The sequence below is a fragment of the Oncorhynchus mykiss genome, chromosome 5 (assembly GCF_057628025.1).
Source record: "Oncorhynchus mykiss isolate SJ-2025 chromosome 5, ASM5762802v1, whole genome shotgun sequence".
Classification (NCBI taxonomy): Eukaryota; Metazoa; Chordata; class Actinopteri; order Salmoniformes; family Salmonidae; genus Oncorhynchus; species Oncorhynchus mykiss.
Window position 1 is genome coordinate 35,942,601 of NC_143026.1, and position 18,687 is coordinate 35,961,287.

The 18,687-nt window shown below is 43.2% G+C and overlaps 1 protein-coding gene across 13 annotated transcripts in view; it reads left to right on the forward strand.

The window, feature by feature from the left end:
• The window catches only part of unc13bb (unc-13 homolog Bb (C. elegans)), a 114,229-nt gene that overhangs the window by 53,389 nt on the left and 42,153 nt on the right, over positions 1–18,687 (forward strand). For 6 of the 13 annotated variants that reach the window (XM_090234604.1, XM_090234602.1, XM_090234605.1 and 3 more), the window contains 2 exons: positions 7,780–8,091; positions 8,223–8,313. In XM_090234604.1, coding sequence (XP_090090730.1) covers positions 7,780–8,091; positions 8,223–8,313 — 403 coding nt within the window. Of the gene's footprint in view, positions 1–7,779; positions 8,092–8,222; positions 8,314–11,473; positions 11,903–18,687 lie in introns of those variants that run through there. The other 7 variants (XM_090234598.1, XM_090234597.1, XM_090234599.1 and 4 more) reach the window with 2 other exon arrangements.

Here is an 18,687-nt window from a genome sequence, read left to right on the forward strand (position 1 = left end):
TGCCGCCATCTGCTGGTCCTCGTAATCAGCAGAACTTCAACCAACAGAATATGCAAGGGCCAAACCGTGATCCACTGAGGGACCAGGCTTTTCTAGACAACAAACCAGACTTCTCTAGACAACATACAGTTCCAAAACCTGCTCAACAAGGTGGTCTCCTTTCTGGACTTTTTAAGTTTGCTTCTGCAGACAATGTATCTACCAATCAGTCCCCAATACCTCAGACACATTCTGCACCTCCTCTCAATCAGCCTAGCCAGCAGTACCCAAACAGGCAGAATGTGCTATTGCAAAACCCAAATCAACCAACTCAACAAGTACAAGACCAAAATCAACCAACACAGCAGCCTAGTCAACAGGTACAAAGCCAAAATCAACCAACTCCACAGCCTAGTCTGCTGTCTGGGCTATTCAAAAAATCTTCCACAGAAAATGTGCCTCAGCAGTCGCCACCAATCAGCCAAGAAAGACTGCAACATGTAATTTCGCCACCAAATGTAATCTCGCCAAATGCCAGGCAAAATCTAACTCCTTCACGGCAAGATACTGCAAGCCAGCCTGGAGTTCTCTCTGGATTGTTTAACAAGTTAACAAAATCCTCTGGAAATGTTGAGGCCTGCAATCCGTCACCACCCTTGCAAATACAGCAAATACAACATCATACAATCACTCCAGCTGGACAGCCTACACAGCAAACACCTCCATCTACACATATAGCACATCAGGTCCCACATGAACCCAATGAGGAGGCTGACAAAAAGCCAGGCTTTCTATCAGGACTATTCAATAGGAATGATGAAGTCTCCACTCATAAATCATCAGAAATGCTCAAGTACAATTCAGAGCCAAAGACACTATCTGCAAGCTCCCCAGGTTTGCTCTCAAGCATGTTCAAGACTGGGCCAAGCAACACTGTAGTGAACAATACTTCTGAGTCTGAAATGGAGAGGAGAGAAAGTGGTCTCCTTGGTCACTCCATTCCAAGACAAAACAGAAATGTTGCAGAAATTGCACCTGGCTCGTGGGAAGCTGAGACTTTAGATTTAAGGACGTCAGCTACTTATGCAAGGTCTTTTCAGAGCCGACCAACCTACACATCATGCAGCACTGGCCATTTACCTCAGTTAATGCACTACCATGGTTCTCTTCAGTCTAACCACCCATTAGCCACCTCTTACAGTGCAGAAAATATGTTATCCCTTTTACAAGGGCATCCAAATACTGCAATGATGTCATCCCAACAATATCTTAATCAAAGTAACCATTCCTTATATTCTGTAACCGGACAGGATGGCTACCAAGATCTGTTGGCATCATATAGAGTCAATTCTAGTTATGGTGAAAACCAATGGATCCAAGAATCAATTCTGTGGCAGCAGCTTCAAAATCAATCACAGACTTATCACACAAGTGATGTGAGTTATGTACAGCCTCCAGAAGGAGCAGTGTTCCAAGACTCCACTCTCTACTGTAGCTCCACAAATATAGATAATCAATATAGTTCCCCTCAACCATGGCATGAAATTGACTATAACCAAGAACTGATTAAGCACCACCAACAAGAGGTGCCCAGAAATGTTGACAGCAATCCATATACCAAGAAAAAATGTATGAACAGCTATGATGACTTGGGAAATCTGCATACTAATCAAATGATGGAACAGAAGGAGTACTGGACTGAAGAAGAGGGTGCATTGAACTTAAGCACCAAAATGAGTAATGCCAAGTTTGGTAAATGGAACTCCTTTGATAATGGTAGCTGTTATAGTCTGAATGGCATTTCATATCATGAGGGCTATTATGAGGAAAATCCACCTAATCTATCTTATTCAGCTAATTGGCAATATAGTGACCAAGGCATGGTTAATCAAAGTCAATTGAGTTTGACTAGGTCATTTGATCGCAGTTACCCTAAACCTCACAATGGAGAGATGGAAGAGTGTTTGTACTTGGAAGAGACAGAATGGTACCATCAATGGCTTGTACTTTTGGAGCAAGGTATGTGGTGGCCAGCTGATGATGGGGATTGTGGGTACTTTGTTTACACTGATCATGAATACATATATGCCCTGCTAACAGATGCAGGAGGTACGATGGTCTATGCTTGTGCACCTGAGGGAGAGTCCTTGGGAACTGGGCCTGATAACTTCCCAAGTGCTTGGCTACATAATGAAATGGTCACAGTATGTGGATTTAAAGTCCCTCTCTATAATGAGGATGAGCTCCTCTGGCTCCCTGGACAAGATCAGGGTGTTCCCAAACTCCTCAATGCCCCCCTGGACCTATCTGCTGCCTATAGAAAAGGAAATCAGATCATGAATTTGAACCTGGAGCGGTTCTCTCAGATGTTTGAGAGCTCCTTCCTTGCACAAAAAGAACAAGCTGTAGATTTCTCACTATATAGACTGAACAAAGTCAGCATGGATCCAAGACAACCCAATCATGCCTATCAGAATCCATATTTGGAGGTCATAGACCTTTCATGTTCTAACAGGGATCAGAAAGGCCCTTATTGGAACAATCAGCAAATGAAGGAACTTCTCTCTCAAAAGGTTGCTGTCTCGCACAATGCTACCCCCACCACAGATTCCTCTCAACAACGCTTGAACAACTGTTACCATCCTCGTCAAAGAAGGCATTCATCTTTTGGGGTCAGAGTCAGGCATGTAGATGACACACCAGAGGAGGAATGGAGACAAAGAGTGACTCCAGGAGAGGAAATACCTAATCGGCATGTCAAGAAGTTCTCTTCATTCATTTCCTCAATCGTTGGCAAAACCGCTGAGTCAGATTTGAACAAAGGAAGAGCTGGTTTGGCCTCTTGTGTTAATGGAGAACAATATAAACCACCTGGGACTGAGTCTACCCCGGTGGACCAACAGGCCAAGAGCATACTTTCATCAGGTTTCCAGAGTCTCAAATCAAAGATTATCAAAGAAGATCCCCCTGCTACAACAACTCCGGCTCCGAGTGTAGTTCAACAGACAGAGAGACCAGCCGCATCCACCTCTTCTAGAATTGTACCCACACCTCCCGCATCTGGACAATATGGGCAACCTCCAGCACAACCACCAACTGTTACTCAGAAACCTAGACTTGCACGACAAGCCACCATGTCTCAGAAAGCTGCTCCACCAACACAGCCCACAGTGCCAACCAGTTCCATGGACCCACTCAATAAATCTGTCTCTCCACTACAACCACAATCACAGTACACCACAGATAGATCATCTGTAAAACCAGTGGAAAAACCAGCTGAACAACCACAGGGAGGATTTATGAGCTTTTTCAAGTCTGCCCTACTGATCGAGGAGCCAACGCCAGAGCCCCCTAAACCCCCAGAAGCATTGTCAAAACCACAAGATAGAAATGGTTCTACTGCTAGCTTACCTGGCAGCACATCCCTAAATAAACAGGAAGACACAGGAGCCTCTAATCTTTTTGGGTCAATAGGCAGCTTCTTTAGTGCAGAGTCTCCTCCATCACAGCAACCAAAACCTGTTGTTAAAAATGAGCCAAACAGAGTTGTTACACAAGGTTCTCAATCAAGACCATCTCTACAGAAACAACAAACAATGGATGGAGTGCAACGTGGGGTACCACATCCAGCTCCTGGTCAGCCACCAGGTAAAAGCATGTCACAAGTATTTCCTCCCAATACAAGCACTGGCCCCACCCCAGGCCGATCACAGACTATGACACCAACCGGACAAACCAAACAGGAACCACCCCCCAAACCATCAGTTGGACTGTTCGGCTTTATGGGAGAAATTGGAGACATGATCTCTGGAACACCACCAACAACTACTACAACTACTACTAAAGAGGAATCTCCTGGTATGGGGTTATTGTCCATGTTTGGGGGGTCTAGTCCTCAGCAGGCACCAACCCAAACTGAGTCATCTCAAGCACCACCTCCAGAACCACATGTTAAAAGTTTATTCTCTATGTTCGGTGGACCAAGTCCACCACGGGGACCATCGCAGGCAGCAACACCACAGGCAGCAACACCACAGGCACCTCAATCTGGGCCCAGTCCACCACAAGCTCAACCTCAACCAGAGACTAGCTCTATTCTTGGGGGGCTCTTTTCTGGTTCATCTGCCAGTGAAAGCCCACCAAAAGGATTATTTTCTATGTTTAGTGGCCCCAGTGCCCCACAACCTCCAGGACAAGCTGGGTCAGCTCCAGACTCCTCTGTCCCAGAATCTACAGTGCCTAAAGAACCACCTACTAAAAATGTGTTTTCCATGTTCAGTGGCCCTCTGTCACCCCCACAAGCAAGCTCTGTTGACTCGGTAGCCACAGTACCTACTCCTGAGTGTGCCAATGCCCAGAAGGAATCCATCTCAGGTATTCCACCTCAGGAAGCTGCCCCACCTAAAGAGCCACCAGCTACAGCTGCCCCTCAAACTGCGGGTTCTGTGTTGGGAGGGTTGTTTGGAGGATCTAGTCCGCAGCCAGCCACAACTGCCCCTCAAACTGCGGGTTCTGTGTTGGGAGGGTTGTTTGGAGGATCTAGTCCGCAGCCAGCCACAACTGCCCCTCAAACTGCGAGTTCTATATTGGGAGGGTTGTTTGGAGGATCTAGTCCGCAGCCAGCTACAACTGCCCCTCACACTACAGGTTCTATGTTGGGAGGGTTGTTTGGAGGATCTAGTCCGCAGCCAGCTACAACTGCCCCTCACACTGCAGGGTCTATGTTGGGAGGGTTGTTTGGAGGATCTAGTCCGCAGCCAGCTACAAGTGCTCCTCTAACTGTGGGTTCTAAGTTGGGAGGGTTGTTTGGAGGGCCTAGGCCCCAGCCAGCTACAACTGCCCCTCAAACTTCGGGTTCTGTGTTTGGGGGATTGTTTGGAGGACCCAGTCCACCCCCAGCACCTATTCAAACAGCAAAAACCCCTGAGAACAAAATATCAACAGCTGCACCTCGCACAACTCAAGCAGATGGCACTATAAAAATAAAAGAGCAGGGAAACGCACCTAAAGATGGTACTGCAGTTGAGGCTGTTGATTCTGCAAGCACATTACCTACCCCTGAGTGTGCAAGTGCCCAAAAAGAATCCATCCCAGATGGTGCACTTCAGGAATCTGCCCCACCTAAAGAGCCAGAAACCCCTAAAGAGCCACCAGCTACAGACACTCCTCAAACTGTAGGTTCAGTGTTTGGGGGATCTAGTCCGCAGCCAACTACAGCTGCCCCGCAAACTGTAGGCTCTATGTTGGGAGGGTTGTTTGGAGGGTCTAGTCCCCAGCCAGCTACAACTTCCCCACAAACTGCAGGTTCTATGTTGGGAGGGTTGTTTGGAGGGTCTAGTGCCCAGCCAGCTACAGCTGCCCCGCAAACTGCAGGTTCTATGTTGGGAGGGTTGTTTGGAGGATCTAATCCCCAGCCAGCTACAGACACTCCTCAAACAGAACCAACAAAACCCCCAGAGAACAAAATATCAACAGCTGTGTCTGATACCACTCCAGATACCATTGCCAAAATTAAAGCGCCGGGAGACACCCCTAAAGATGGTACTGCAGTTGAGGCTGAAACCACAGCGCTTACCCCGGAGTGTGCCACTGCCCAAAAGGAATCCATCCCAAAGGGTGCACCTCAGGAACCTGCCCCACCTAAAGAGCCAGAAACCCCTAAAGAGCCATCAGCTACAGGATTTCTCTCCCTGTTTGGAGGGTCTCCTCCCCAGCCTGGCACAGCTACTCCTCCAGCTGCTGGTTCTATGTTGGGAGGGTTGTTTGGAGGGTCTAGTCCCCAGCCTGCTACAGCTGCCCCTCAAACTGCAAGTTCCATGTTGGGAGGTCTGTTTGGAGGGTCCAGTCCCCAGCCAGCTACAGCTGCCCATCAAACTGCGGGTTCTATGTTGGGAGGTCTGTTTGGAGGGTCTAGTCCCCAACCAGCTACAGCTTCCCCGCAAACTGCAGGTTCGATGTTCAGCGGTATGTTAGGAGGGTTAAGTCCCCAGCCCGCAGCTACTTCTCAAACTGCAGCTTCTATGTTTGGGGGGTTGTTTGGAGGGTCCACTCCCCAACCAGCTAAAACTACTCCTCAAACAGCAACAGCAAGTCCCCATGAGAATAAAATCTCAACAGCTGCCCCTGACACCACCACAGCAGATAGCACTGATAAAATGAAAGAGCCAGGAGACACTGGCACGGTTACTTTGCATGAACACTCACAATTATCTGAGGCACCAAAACAACCTGACACCAAAACTCAGCCTCAGGAGTTGGTTGGCCTCAAACCCGATGGTAATGCTGTTGAAGTAGCCCAGGGTCAAGGGTTTGAGAAACTTCCTGCTCCAGCTGTGGACTGTCAATCAAAAGAAGCGGAAATCCCTGCATCATCAGGGCAACCTGATAAAACGGAACAGCCCTTAAAGTCAGAACAACCTCCAATGAATGATCAGTCCAGTTCTGGGAAAGAAAAGGCTGCATTTGTGGAAGGAGAAGTAATAGATGATAAGCCTATTGTAATTGTGGGAGAGCCTGAGAGTAAGGGAACGGACAAATCAGGCCCACCAGCGGAAAGTCCCCAGAAGATTCCCCAAGCTGACCAGTTGACTAAGACTGAAGAGCCAGCCCCCAAATCCCTGTTTGGGGGTTTTATGACAGGAACCAGTGATGCTGGAAAGTCTTTTGGATCCATGTTTTCATCTCCCCCCACAATTCCCAAAGCCCTTCCCACAATGCCTCAAGCAGAAGCAGGTGGTGGTCTGTTCTCAGGATTCAAAACTATGTCTGCAGGCCTGTTTCAGGAGGAGAAGCCAGGCGCAGCAAAGCAAGAACCATCCACAGCCTCTCTATTTGGGACAAAATTAGGTTTCTGGGGGGCTGCTGCCGAACCTCCCAAGCCACAAGCTCCTCCGGTTATTACCACTCAGCCCAAAGCTAATGATAAGCCAACCAAGGAGACAAGTGATCAAAGTTCGGTAGGTCCCCCTGACTTAGCCAAACCCCAGATTTTCATCTCCACACCTGACGTAGATCCTTCAGCATCCCTGTCCCAAAAGGAGAAGGAAAGCCTTGTAGAACCACTCCCCTCTGCAGATTCCACCTCTGAAGTGCTGCTGGACAACCAGTCCAAGAAGGACCTATTGAGTTCTAAAAGGCCAGTAGAAGCATAATAAATGGTCTTCCCCAACACCATTTATGATGCAATGATATTTTGGGGAGAGTAATCCGGGTCCAGCTCCGCACTCCACCCCACTGAATTCTGTGTTCTGTGTCTTTCCTTTAACCGTGTTTGTTTTTAGCATTTGTACTACTGTAGCCTTGTGTTGGTGGTTGATTGTGAAGTGTATCATACCCATCGTGGTATAGTGATAATAAGCTAAGTATTTCTTACTCTTGAACTCCTAATGTAAGATGAATTCTATGAATTAATTCAAAAGGAAGTCTAACCTTACAGAATTCCCTGTCATTCAGTTTGATCAAAAGAGATTTCAGTAACTCATTGTCCCCCAGAAATAGAAATACAGAAAACCAACACAGGCTAAACCAATAGAGACACTAAATTATTTAAATAACTTAGTACATTCAAATTCATTTCAGGCAATTGGTGTATTCATTCTAATTTGCCAAAATGTATTTCTCTCTCTGTAAGGTTAGATGTCTTTTACAATGGTGTACAATTCAGTAGGAACAATGCACTAGTTGTAATAATGTCTATATCCAATTAATGAGCCAATCAGTTGCACAATTCAAAGTGTTTTTCTTCCTCACTTATTATTCTAATATTAAGTCTCTTCCCTTACCTCTTTTTCACCACTCCAGTCCGGTGGAAAGTAGTCGCTTTGGGTCCTCTGGAAACCTGAGCCAGACCAGCTCCCAGCTTAGTGAGACAGGCCAGGAGAGTGCTCCAGGCTCAGGGCTGGAAGAGTCCTTCCACTCTTACCACAGTACCACCTTCTGCCCCTCTACCGCTGGCCAGCAACCCACCAACGGACACCTCCCCAGCAATGGACACTCTGTTTTGGGGCAGGAGGAATTGCGCAGACCCTCCCTGGATGTGGGGAAGAGCTTAAATGGCTCTATGAAGAGATTGGACCACTCAGTTGAGAAAATATCCAATAAAATACTGCAAAGGTGAGTCTGAGTTCCAGCTAGTGTCATACATTTCAAACACTTAAATAAGCATCCACATTTTTGAGTAGTAAATATTACAAATACAGTATTAGTGAGTGGTCAATCTATCTCTTTCTCTCCACACACCCCAGTTTCCACGACAATGGGCCTCCTTTGCCCTTCTCTCCATCCAGAATACGCTGGTTGAAGGCCATCAACAAAGTGAGGGTACAGCTGCAGGAGGTAGGAAGTTATCTCAGTGTAACTTGTCGGTCCTTTCCTCTTATCTTTTACCCACTCTCTACACATTTGCAACCACCATTTTATATCCTGCTACCTGTTTGTATGGTTTCCCCATCTGCATGGTTGGGTTTCACCTCTATGGTAGTTTGAACTTGGCAAACTATATTTCTTATTTAAAGTATCTATTTAGATGGATTTACTTGTTTACTGCTATCTGGGTGTTCCCTCAGTGAGGTACCAGAGGGGTTTTCATGTTGTACATGCAGATAGATCATCACTCTAAGGTCTACTGGGAGTTATTTGTTGTTGCATAAAAATGTATTGAACAACCTGAATGTGTTACTCTGCTTGGTATTTCAGTACAGTATACAGTTTACTCTGGAAAATGTACAACCTTTCATTTCTTGCACTCTCTGCCTCTTCAACCCCCCCCCCCCCTAGACCCCTCTCGTTGATTTCACCTCTCATCCTGACACCATGTAATTGTGAGAGGTAGGCTTAGCTTCTCTTTGTAAAGTTACACGTGACCTGGTGGCCCTGTGCTTCAGAGGTGGATAATTATCATTAATGAATTGTTAACTCCGGAATTAATCGCTCTCTCATACAACAAAGGACCTCTCAAATGTAGCCTCTTTTCTTCTCGTGCTATATCAGATTAGTGTTTTCCATAATACAACCCAAGCTACAACCAAATTTATGTGTAGTTCAAAAGTAAGCATGTTGATGTCCAAAATATCTCCTGAAAAACAGAGTTCCGTCTACAGTACTTATTTATTTTGCTCCACGATCCCTGTTGTCGTCTTCCCTGTCTATGGATCTATCCCTCTGCAGCAACTGAGCTAATGGAGTGGTGAATTGAGCCTAGGGGAGAGACTGAGCAACTGAATGAGAGAGAGGGAGAGATGCGGGAAAATGGGGAACGAGTGTGAGGGGAATAAAGTACAGCTTCAATGTTTATCCCATTTTTCTTTTGCGTATTTTTTCGAGCAAATGTAGGCCATGCTTTATTCTCTGAAGATGCTCACTTGGAGTGAAAGGATAGTGGGGAAGTGTTGCACATACGGAAATAATAACTGACACACCCAGTTGTACCAAAAAGGTACAAGGGAAAGGAATGGGCTGAGATGTTGGCAGAATACTACTGTCAGAAACCATGCTGATTTCACATAGTAGATTTGGTGCTTAGGACTCATTTGAATGAGAGGGTGGTCAAACCAGTATCTCCAAACTGTCGCTCAAGGAAATTGAATACATCAAAAAAAGAATGACCTCTGTCAACCTCAATTTATCCTTATTCTCTGTGATGTAGGTATCTGGGTTGGTGCTGCTTTGAGGTTTTATATTGAAAGATTATGTTCACATTGAAGCCAGTCTGTCTGTTGGTCAGAGACAGTTCATATACAGTGTGAGGACTGCTTTCAGCTGTAGCACAGATTATGTTGTCTAAGCATGCACCCGATTAATCAAACTCCACCCGCGGTTAGAGATCAGTGCTGGTCGTAATGAACAGGTTACAGTTGTTGTGCAGTGTCTGGTTATGAGCGAGCAATTGTCATAGCCCAGTTCCATTATACTAATTGCTATAGGGCCGGTAGAGAGAGGACCATATAAACGCCTGCTGATGAAAGGCAACAGAGATGTAGAGAAAGGTGAAAGCCATACACAGTAAGTGTTATTTATTTTGGGACATCAGGAGGGACTTAAGACACAAGCCTGTATCCTGACAAGACTGTGTAAGGAAGTACAATTAGTCATTAGTCAGTCAACAAAGGTGTCAAAGGTCAGAATAAATGTAATGGGGTGCTACAATGCATCTTAAGACACATTTTCACACATTTGTGAATGGATATTAGCTTCGTAAGGACTGTTTGTCTGGGTACATCAGTGTGCATGTCATGTACAGTGCCTTCACATTTTATTGTTAGTCTGAATTTTAATTGGATTCAATTGAGATATTGTCACTGGACTACACACTACCCCATAATGTCAAAGTGGAATGATGTTTTTAGAAGTGTTTACAAATGAATAGAACATGAAATGTATTCAACCCCTTTCTTATAGCAAGCCTAAATGAGTTCAGGAGTAGAAATTTGCTTGACAAGTCACATAAGTTGCATGGACTCTGTGTGCAAAGAGAGACAGATGTCCTTCCTAACTCAGTTGCCGGAGAGGAAGGAAACCGCTTGGGGATTTCACCATAACTCCAATGGTGACTTTAAAGCGGTTAGAGTTTAATGGCTATGATAGGAGAAAACTGAGGATAGATTAACATTGCAGTTACTCCACAATACTAACCTAAGTGACAGAGTGATAAGGAGGAGGCTTGTACAGAATACAAATATTCCAAAACATGCATCCTGTTTGCAATAAGGCGCTAAAGTAAAACTGCAAAAACTGTGGTAAAGACATTTACTCTATGTCCTGAATACGAAACGTTATGTTTTGGACAAAACCAACACAACACATCACTGAGTACACTCCTCATAATTTCAAGCATGGTGGTGGCTGCATTGTGTTATGGGTATAGTTGTCATCAGCAAGAACTTAGGATTTTTTGGGGGGATAAAAACAAATGGAAGAATCCTAGAAAACCTGGTTGTCTGCTTTCTAATAGACACTGGAAGACATTCACCTGTCAGCAGGACAATAACCTAAAACACAAGGACAAATGTACACTGGAGTTGCTTACCAAGATGACAATGTCTTGAAAATCTTTGGAAAGACTTCAAAATTACTTTGTAGCAATGATTAACAACCAACTTGACAAAGCTTGACATTTTTTTTTAAAGGAATGTGCAAATATTGTACAATCCAGGTGTGCAAAGCTCTTCGACTTACCCAAAAAGACTCACCGCTGTAATCGCTGCCAAAGGTGATTCTAACATGTATTAAGTCAGGGGCCTGAATGCTTAATTAACTAATAAAAATATATTTGTTTTATTTTTCATAAATTGTAACATTTTGTGAAAACATTTTTTTTTAAATAAATCTTCCACTTTGACGTTTAAGTATTTTGTATAGATTGTTGACAAATCCATTTTAATCTCACTTTATAATACAACAAAATGTGAAACAAGTCGAGGGGTGTGAATACTTTCTGAAGGCACTATGTGTGAGTTATGAAGTCAAAAGGGTAGGCACACAGCCAAACGGAGAGAGTGAGTGAGGACAGCGGGAGGAGACCGATAAAGAGGGGGAAATGAAGAGGGAGACTGAGAGCTGGCATTTTCACAGTTTCAGATTAGCTTTGTGCTGGAATATGTCGCCAGAGGACAGAGCGAGCGAGAGAGGGAACAAGAGAAAGTGAACGCACGAAAGAGTGGTGGGAGGGATACTTAACTGGGAATGAACTGTCATGTGAGCCTACACTCCTCGCTCCTGCCCTTCCTGTTTGTACATCTGGAATGAGAGAGTCAACACTTCCCCTGCGTCTGTCAATCTGGGTGAAGACGACCAGCCGTATGTGCTTTGTATGTCGAGCATGGAATTAAATGTATAGTACCTGGAGATATTTAACTACATTTTTAAAAATCCATGGTGACTTTTACGATTTTGCGCTTGTCAACTATTGAGCAGTTTTCCACATGGGGTAAGGTTTATTGAATGATATGCATCTGTAGAAATTGTGTTCTTGCATGAAGTTTGCATTCAGTATTGCACTACATAAAGAGAATGTTTTCTCCTGACTTTTATTTGTGAAATGTACTAATAGAATATTTGCTTTTCATAAGAAAGTGTAATATTGAATTATAGTTGAGTATTGTTTTTACAAATATGAAAGAACAACTTTGCTCCTGTTGCCTGAATAAGAAAAAAAGTGGCACATCGATCAGTTGAAAACGAACAAAGCAAACCAGACTTTTTTTTCCAGGCCGCAGACCATGAAGGAAAGAGAGAAAAGACGTTGCTCTTGGGCACTAAAGTGACTCTGTCAGAATTACCCAGACAGGCTCCTACCAGCTGCCTCCCCCTCTCCGTAGTCTGGACAGCTTACTGTGGAGGCTGAGCCACTGGCCATTCAGACTATATGGGCCACTGGCTGGCTAGGTTAAATGGGCCAGTAATGATCTTCAGGAGCTGCTGCTGAAAGTAATTTGTGTCTAAATCACATTTAGATAATCAATGTGTATTTTGCCTCAACGTTTCTGTTAATCTTGTCCAGGTTTATTTTCTGATTGTCATAGTTAATGGAGTATGATGTGAAATGGCTAAAACGGGTCATTTTAAATGGAAAGTTAATGAATGTGGATATCTAATTCCTGACAGTCGTGGACAGCTGTTATAAATGTATATACATCACTAATAGCCAAATGGTTCTGGCAGGCTAGCTGTTCTTATTGCTATGCATGATTATGCCTTCCTGCCAACTGTGCTCTTATCATGCTAATGCACACCTCCAGTACTTGAGTGGTATTGGACAGAGGTTAAAACCTCTGGTATAGGGGAGGGTTAGTGAAGTTTCTCGCCAGCGTAGAGTCCTGTGCATACTATCCACAGGCTGGAGACGCACTTAACATCTACTCCCAGTGTGGACCTTTGAGCCCTGACCGGGGAAAAACAGGCATCTGGCAAATATTTGTGGCAAACTTTTGGTCAATTGGCAGCAAATTTGCAGCACGCTCATATTTTCACATGCACATTAGTTTTGTGACCAGCTGTTGTGGTTAATTTGCGGGAATTTGTGAAAGTCTGGCAAACAATTCTAGAAAACTTGTGGTAAACGTTGTTTGCTGCAAACTCTGTGTGCATATGCAAATTAGATCCGGTTTTTGGTGACTCTTAACAACATTGAAATGTATCAACATAAATCAAATTACATAACTTTAAATTAACTTACTAAAAACTAAACATACTAAATGTACGGTACCAGTCAAAAGTTTGGACACCTACTCAATCAATAATTTTTCTTCATTTTTACTATTTTCTACCTTGTAGAATAATAGTGAAGACAAAGTATGAAATAACACATATGGAAAAGTGTTAAACAAATCAAAATATATTTACTATTTTAGATTCTTCAAAGTAGCAACCTTTGCCTTGATGACAGCTTTGCATTCTTTCAACCAGCTTAATGAGGAATGCTTTTCCAACAGTCTTGAAGGAGTTCCCACATATGCTAAGCACTTGTTGGCTGCTTTTCCTTCACCCTGCAGTCCAACTCATCCCAAACCTTCTCATTTGGGGTGAGGTCAGGTGATTGTGGAGGCCAGGTCATCTGATGCAGCACTCCATCACTTTCCTTGGTCAAATAGCCCTTGCACAGCCTGGAGGTGTGTTGGGTCATTGTCCTGTTGAAAACAAATGATAGTCCCACTAAGCGCAAATCAGATGGGATGGCATATTGCTGCAGAATGCTGTGGTAGCCATGCTGGTTAACTATGCCTTTAATTCTAAATAAATCACTGACCGTGTCATCAGCAAAGCACCATCACACCACCACGCTTCACAGTGGGAACCACACACGCAGAGATCATTCGTTCACCTACTCTCCATCTCACAAAGACATGGCGGTTGGAACCAAAAATTCTCATCAGACCAAAGGATGGATTTCCACCAGTCTAATGTCCATTGCTCGTGTTTCTTGGCCCAAGCAAGTCTTCTTATTATTGGTGTCCGTTAATAGTGGTTTCTTTGCAGCAATTTGACCATGCAGGCATGATTCTCCTCTGAACAGTTGATATTTAGATGTGTCTTAATTGAACTCTGTGAAGCATTTATTTGGGCTGCAATTTGATGTGCAGTTAACTCTAATGAACTTGTCCTCTGCAACAGAGGTAACTCTGCGTCTTCCTTTCCTGTGGCGGTCCTCATGAGATCCAGTTTCATCGTAGCATTTTATGTTTTTTGTGACTGAACTTGAAGAAACTTTCAAAGTTATTTAAATTTTCTGGATTGACTGACCTCTTAAAGTAATGGACAGTTGTTTCTCTTTGCTAATTTGAGCTGTTCTTGCCATAATATGGACTTGGTCTTTTACTAAATAGGGCAATCTTCTGTATATCCCGCTACCTTGTCACAACACAACTGATTGGCTCAAACACAATAAGAAGGAAAGAATTTCCACAAATGAACTTTATCAAGGCACACTTGTTAATTTTAAATGCATTTCAGGTAACTACCTCTTGAAGCTGGTTGAGAGAATGCCAAGCGTGTGCAAAGCTGCCAAAAAGGCAAAGGGTGGCCACTTTGAAGAATCACAATTTATAAAATATATTTGGATTTGTTTTTTGGTTGCTATATTATTCCATATGTGTTATTTCATTGTTTTGATGTCTTCACTACTATTCTACAATGTAGAAAATAGTACAAATAAAGAAAAAACATTGCATGAGTACAGTAGGTGTGTAACTTTTGACTGGTACTGTACATGTCAGAGAATGTGTAGGAATATATGATACATTTTTAAAACCCATTGAAACAAAGCCCTATTGTCTAAATGTTTTTCAAAAGATGGGATTGATTATTAGAATTGATATGCACACTCTGACTGCAATCAGAAAAATACAAAACGTGTGTGTGACAGTCTTAAGTGGTGTTAACATAGATCTGTCTAAAAGACAGTACCAGAGCAAATCAATAGATATTCACATTCACTGACACACTTTGGCTATGAAGGTCACTACTGAGGACATGGACTAATAACTCATTACTTAAATGTATTTTATTCATAAAGCACTTTTCACAATCCCCAAAATGGAACATTTTGAATTTAAAATAAATTATTGTGATAGAATGAAAGTGTAACACAACGTGCTTCAGTAGTTGAACCAAAGGCTAACAAGCCAGATACCATACTGTAGGCAAAAAGCAGGCGCAAATGCATTTAAAAACAAACTAAAAGTAATTTAACAGTGGCTTAAGAGCATATTAGCGTTGGATGAGCCATGAGTGTCTCATTCCGTCTATTGATCTATTAATTCATAGGAACATATCAGCAGGAGGGCTGTGCTTCCTCATGTCACTTCTCACACTACATACAAGAGCAGATACTTATCCACTATTGTTGAGTGGAAAAAATACATCCCCTGCAGCAAGACTGTTGCAAGCATTCGGTTCCTTGTAGCTGATACACTGTGGTCTGTAGGAATTCCCATGCTGGGGCACAGTGGGAAAATTGATATCAAACACATCATAGGACTTGAAGCACACATCCAGAGGCCAAAGCAGTGTGTACCTTGCTCCAATGCCGGTCCATTAATGACCGTAAACACCTGTGAGCAGTCCCCAAGAGTCAACACAAATGGGTAGGGTCTGGTCACCTCCGCCTGGTGCTGGTACTCAACCATGTTGGTCCCAACTTGTTAGAATATGAGGACTTGTCAGGCACACTGACAATGCCATCACACACAATTTATTTGGTATATTTTATAGCAATTTACATCAATCAACACCCAATCCCTGTTTGATGCCTTCTATTCATTTTGGGCTGGGGCATATACAGTGCCTTGCGAAAGTATTCGGCCCCCTTGAACTTTGCGACCTTTTGTCACATTTCAGGCTTCAAACATAAAGATATAAAACTGTATTTTTTTGTGAAGAATCAACAACAAGTGGGACACAATCATGAAGTGGAACGACATTTATTGGATATTTCAAACTTTTTTAACAAATCAAAAACTGAAAAATTGGGCGTGCAAAATTATTCAGCCCCTTTACTTTCAGTGCAGCAAGCTCTCTCCAGAAGTTCAGTGAGGATCTCTGAATGATCCAATGTTGACCTAAATGACTAATGATGATAAATACAATCCACCTGCGTGTAATCAAGTCTCCGTATAAATGCACCTGCACTGTGATAGTCTCAGAGGTCCGTTAAAAGCGCAAAGAGCATCATGAAGAACAAGGAACACACCAGGCAGGTCCGAGATACTGTTGTGAAGAAGTTTAAAGCCGGATTTGGATACAAAAAGATTTCCCAAGCTTTAAACATCCCAAGGAGCACTGTGCAAGCGATAATATTGAAATGGAAGGAGTATCAGACCACCTCAAATCTACCAAGACCTGGCCGTCCCTCTAAACTTTCAGCTCATACAAGGAGAAGACTGATCAGAGATGCAGCCAAGAGGCCCATGATCACTCTGGATGAACTGCAGAGATCTACAGCTGTGGTGGGAGACTCTGTCCATAGGACAACAATCAGTCTTATATTGCACAAATCTGGCCTTTATGGAAGAGTGGCAAGAAAGCCATTTCTTAAAGATATCCATAAAAAGTGTTGTTTAAAGTTTGCCACAAGCCACCTGGGAGACACACCAAACATGTGGAAGAAGGTGCTCTGGTCAGATGAAACCAAAATGGAACTTTTTGGCAACAATGCAAAACGTTATGTTTGGCGTAAAAGCAACACAGCTGAACACACCATCCCCACTGTCAAATATGGTGGTGGCAGCATCATGGTTTGGGCCTGCTTTTCTTCAGCAGGGACAGGGAAGATGGTTAAAATTGATGGGAAGATGGATGGAGCCAAATACAGGACCATTCTGGAAGAAAACCTGATGGAGTCTGCAAAAGACCTGAGACAGGGACGGAGATTTGTCTTCCAACAAGACAATGATCCAAAACATAAAGCAAAATCTACAATGGAATGGTTCAAAAATAAACATATCCAGGTGTTAGAATGGCCAAGTCACAGTCCAGACCTGAATCCAATCGAGAATCTGTGGAAAGACCTGAAAACTGCTGTTCACAAATGCTCTCCATCCAACCTCACTGAGCTCGAGCTGTTTTGCAAGGAGGAATGGGATAACATTTCAGTCTCTCGATGTGCAAAACTGATAGACATACCCCAAGCGACTTACAGCTGTAATCGCAGCAAAAGGTGGCGCTACAAAGTATTAACTTAAGGGGGCTGAATAATTTTGCACGCCCAATTTTTCAGTTTTTGATTTGTTAAAAAAGTTAGAAATATCCAATAAATGTCGTTCCACTTCATGATTTGTGTCCCACTTGTTGTTGATTCTTCACAAAAAAATACAGTTTTATATCTTTATGTTTGAAGCCTGAAATGTGGCAAAAGGTTGCAAAGTTCAAGGGGGCTGAATACTTTCGCAAGGCACTGTAGTTTAATTTACACAACACTAACCATGTTTCCAGCCAACCATTTTCATGCGGCTGAATTACCTGACGCATGAATAGTCAAGACCGGGCTGATAGAAAGATTAAATGGCTACAGACAATTTGTTTGACGTAGTGGGATGTCTCTTAACCCAGAGTAACCTAAATGTATTACGCGAGAAATGGCGGCGGAAACTCCTTTACACACAAATATTGCTATAATAACCGTCATATCGAAGTAACCCTGGACAAGCACACCTGATTCAACTTGTCAACTAATCATCATGGCCTGGGTGAGTTGAATTGAGGTGTTTGTCAAGGGCTAAAACTAAACTGTACTGTTGGAGGTACTTGAGGACCAGGGTTGGCAAACACTGGGCTAGAATTCATGTGCCAGAGGGGGCACATTTGCTATATAATGCAACCGTTTGTGACAAAACTATCAGTAGAGTTCAAAATGCAATGTAAACCCATTTAACTTGTTTTTTTTACTAGTTACATGAGAGTTTGACAGCAAAAGTTATTTTTATGTGCACTTCATCACGCACAGCCTTTTATCCACAAAAAGTCAGTTTGCTGGCAACATCGCCGGTGGGAAAATGCATATTGTTTTATGCAGATTTTTAAAAATATTTGCATTTAAATCTGTCGCAAATTGGATGGAAATCTACCCAATGTCTGAGTGTGCAGTAACGCGTAACAGATTCTGGAATGCTGTTCCGTTCATTCAAGGTTTACAAAAGGCCATCTAATTGTCCCATCAATCTCCCTATGCTTATCTAATATTTAAACTAACAGGCTGAAAGTCAATGAAGGGCTTTCTGGTCTCATTGAAGCTGGGTCGGAATGTCTTCCTGCCTAATTTGTATACTGGTGTTGGGAGGACCACTGTCAGAAGTCTTAAAGCGATGTCACCTTGTGTATCTGGAGAGAAGACTGTTTAGGGAATAACTTGATAGTTTCAGGCTAAAAGTAAATGAGGTACCACCAGCAGGGTTATTTAAAACAATACATGCACTTCCAAGAAGTTTTTAGATCTGTTTCTTGCTGGGCTGGCAAAACAAAGTTTTTTGGGGTCCTTGAAGACTGCAATCCAGTACCAGTGAGTTTCCATGAGCAGTCTGGGTTTGAAATGTAGAAGTCCTGAACAATCTGTTGTAAAGCAGACTAACTTTTTGTGTAATATTTTATTACTGCCCCATATGACTTCAAATTGTGTTATGTTGTAGCCAGACAAACAATTACTTTTCCATTGCAGTTGATCGTTAGTCTGGCTAACACCTAACTCTTGAAGTCCTCCGGACTTCAGAGTCTGGAATGGCT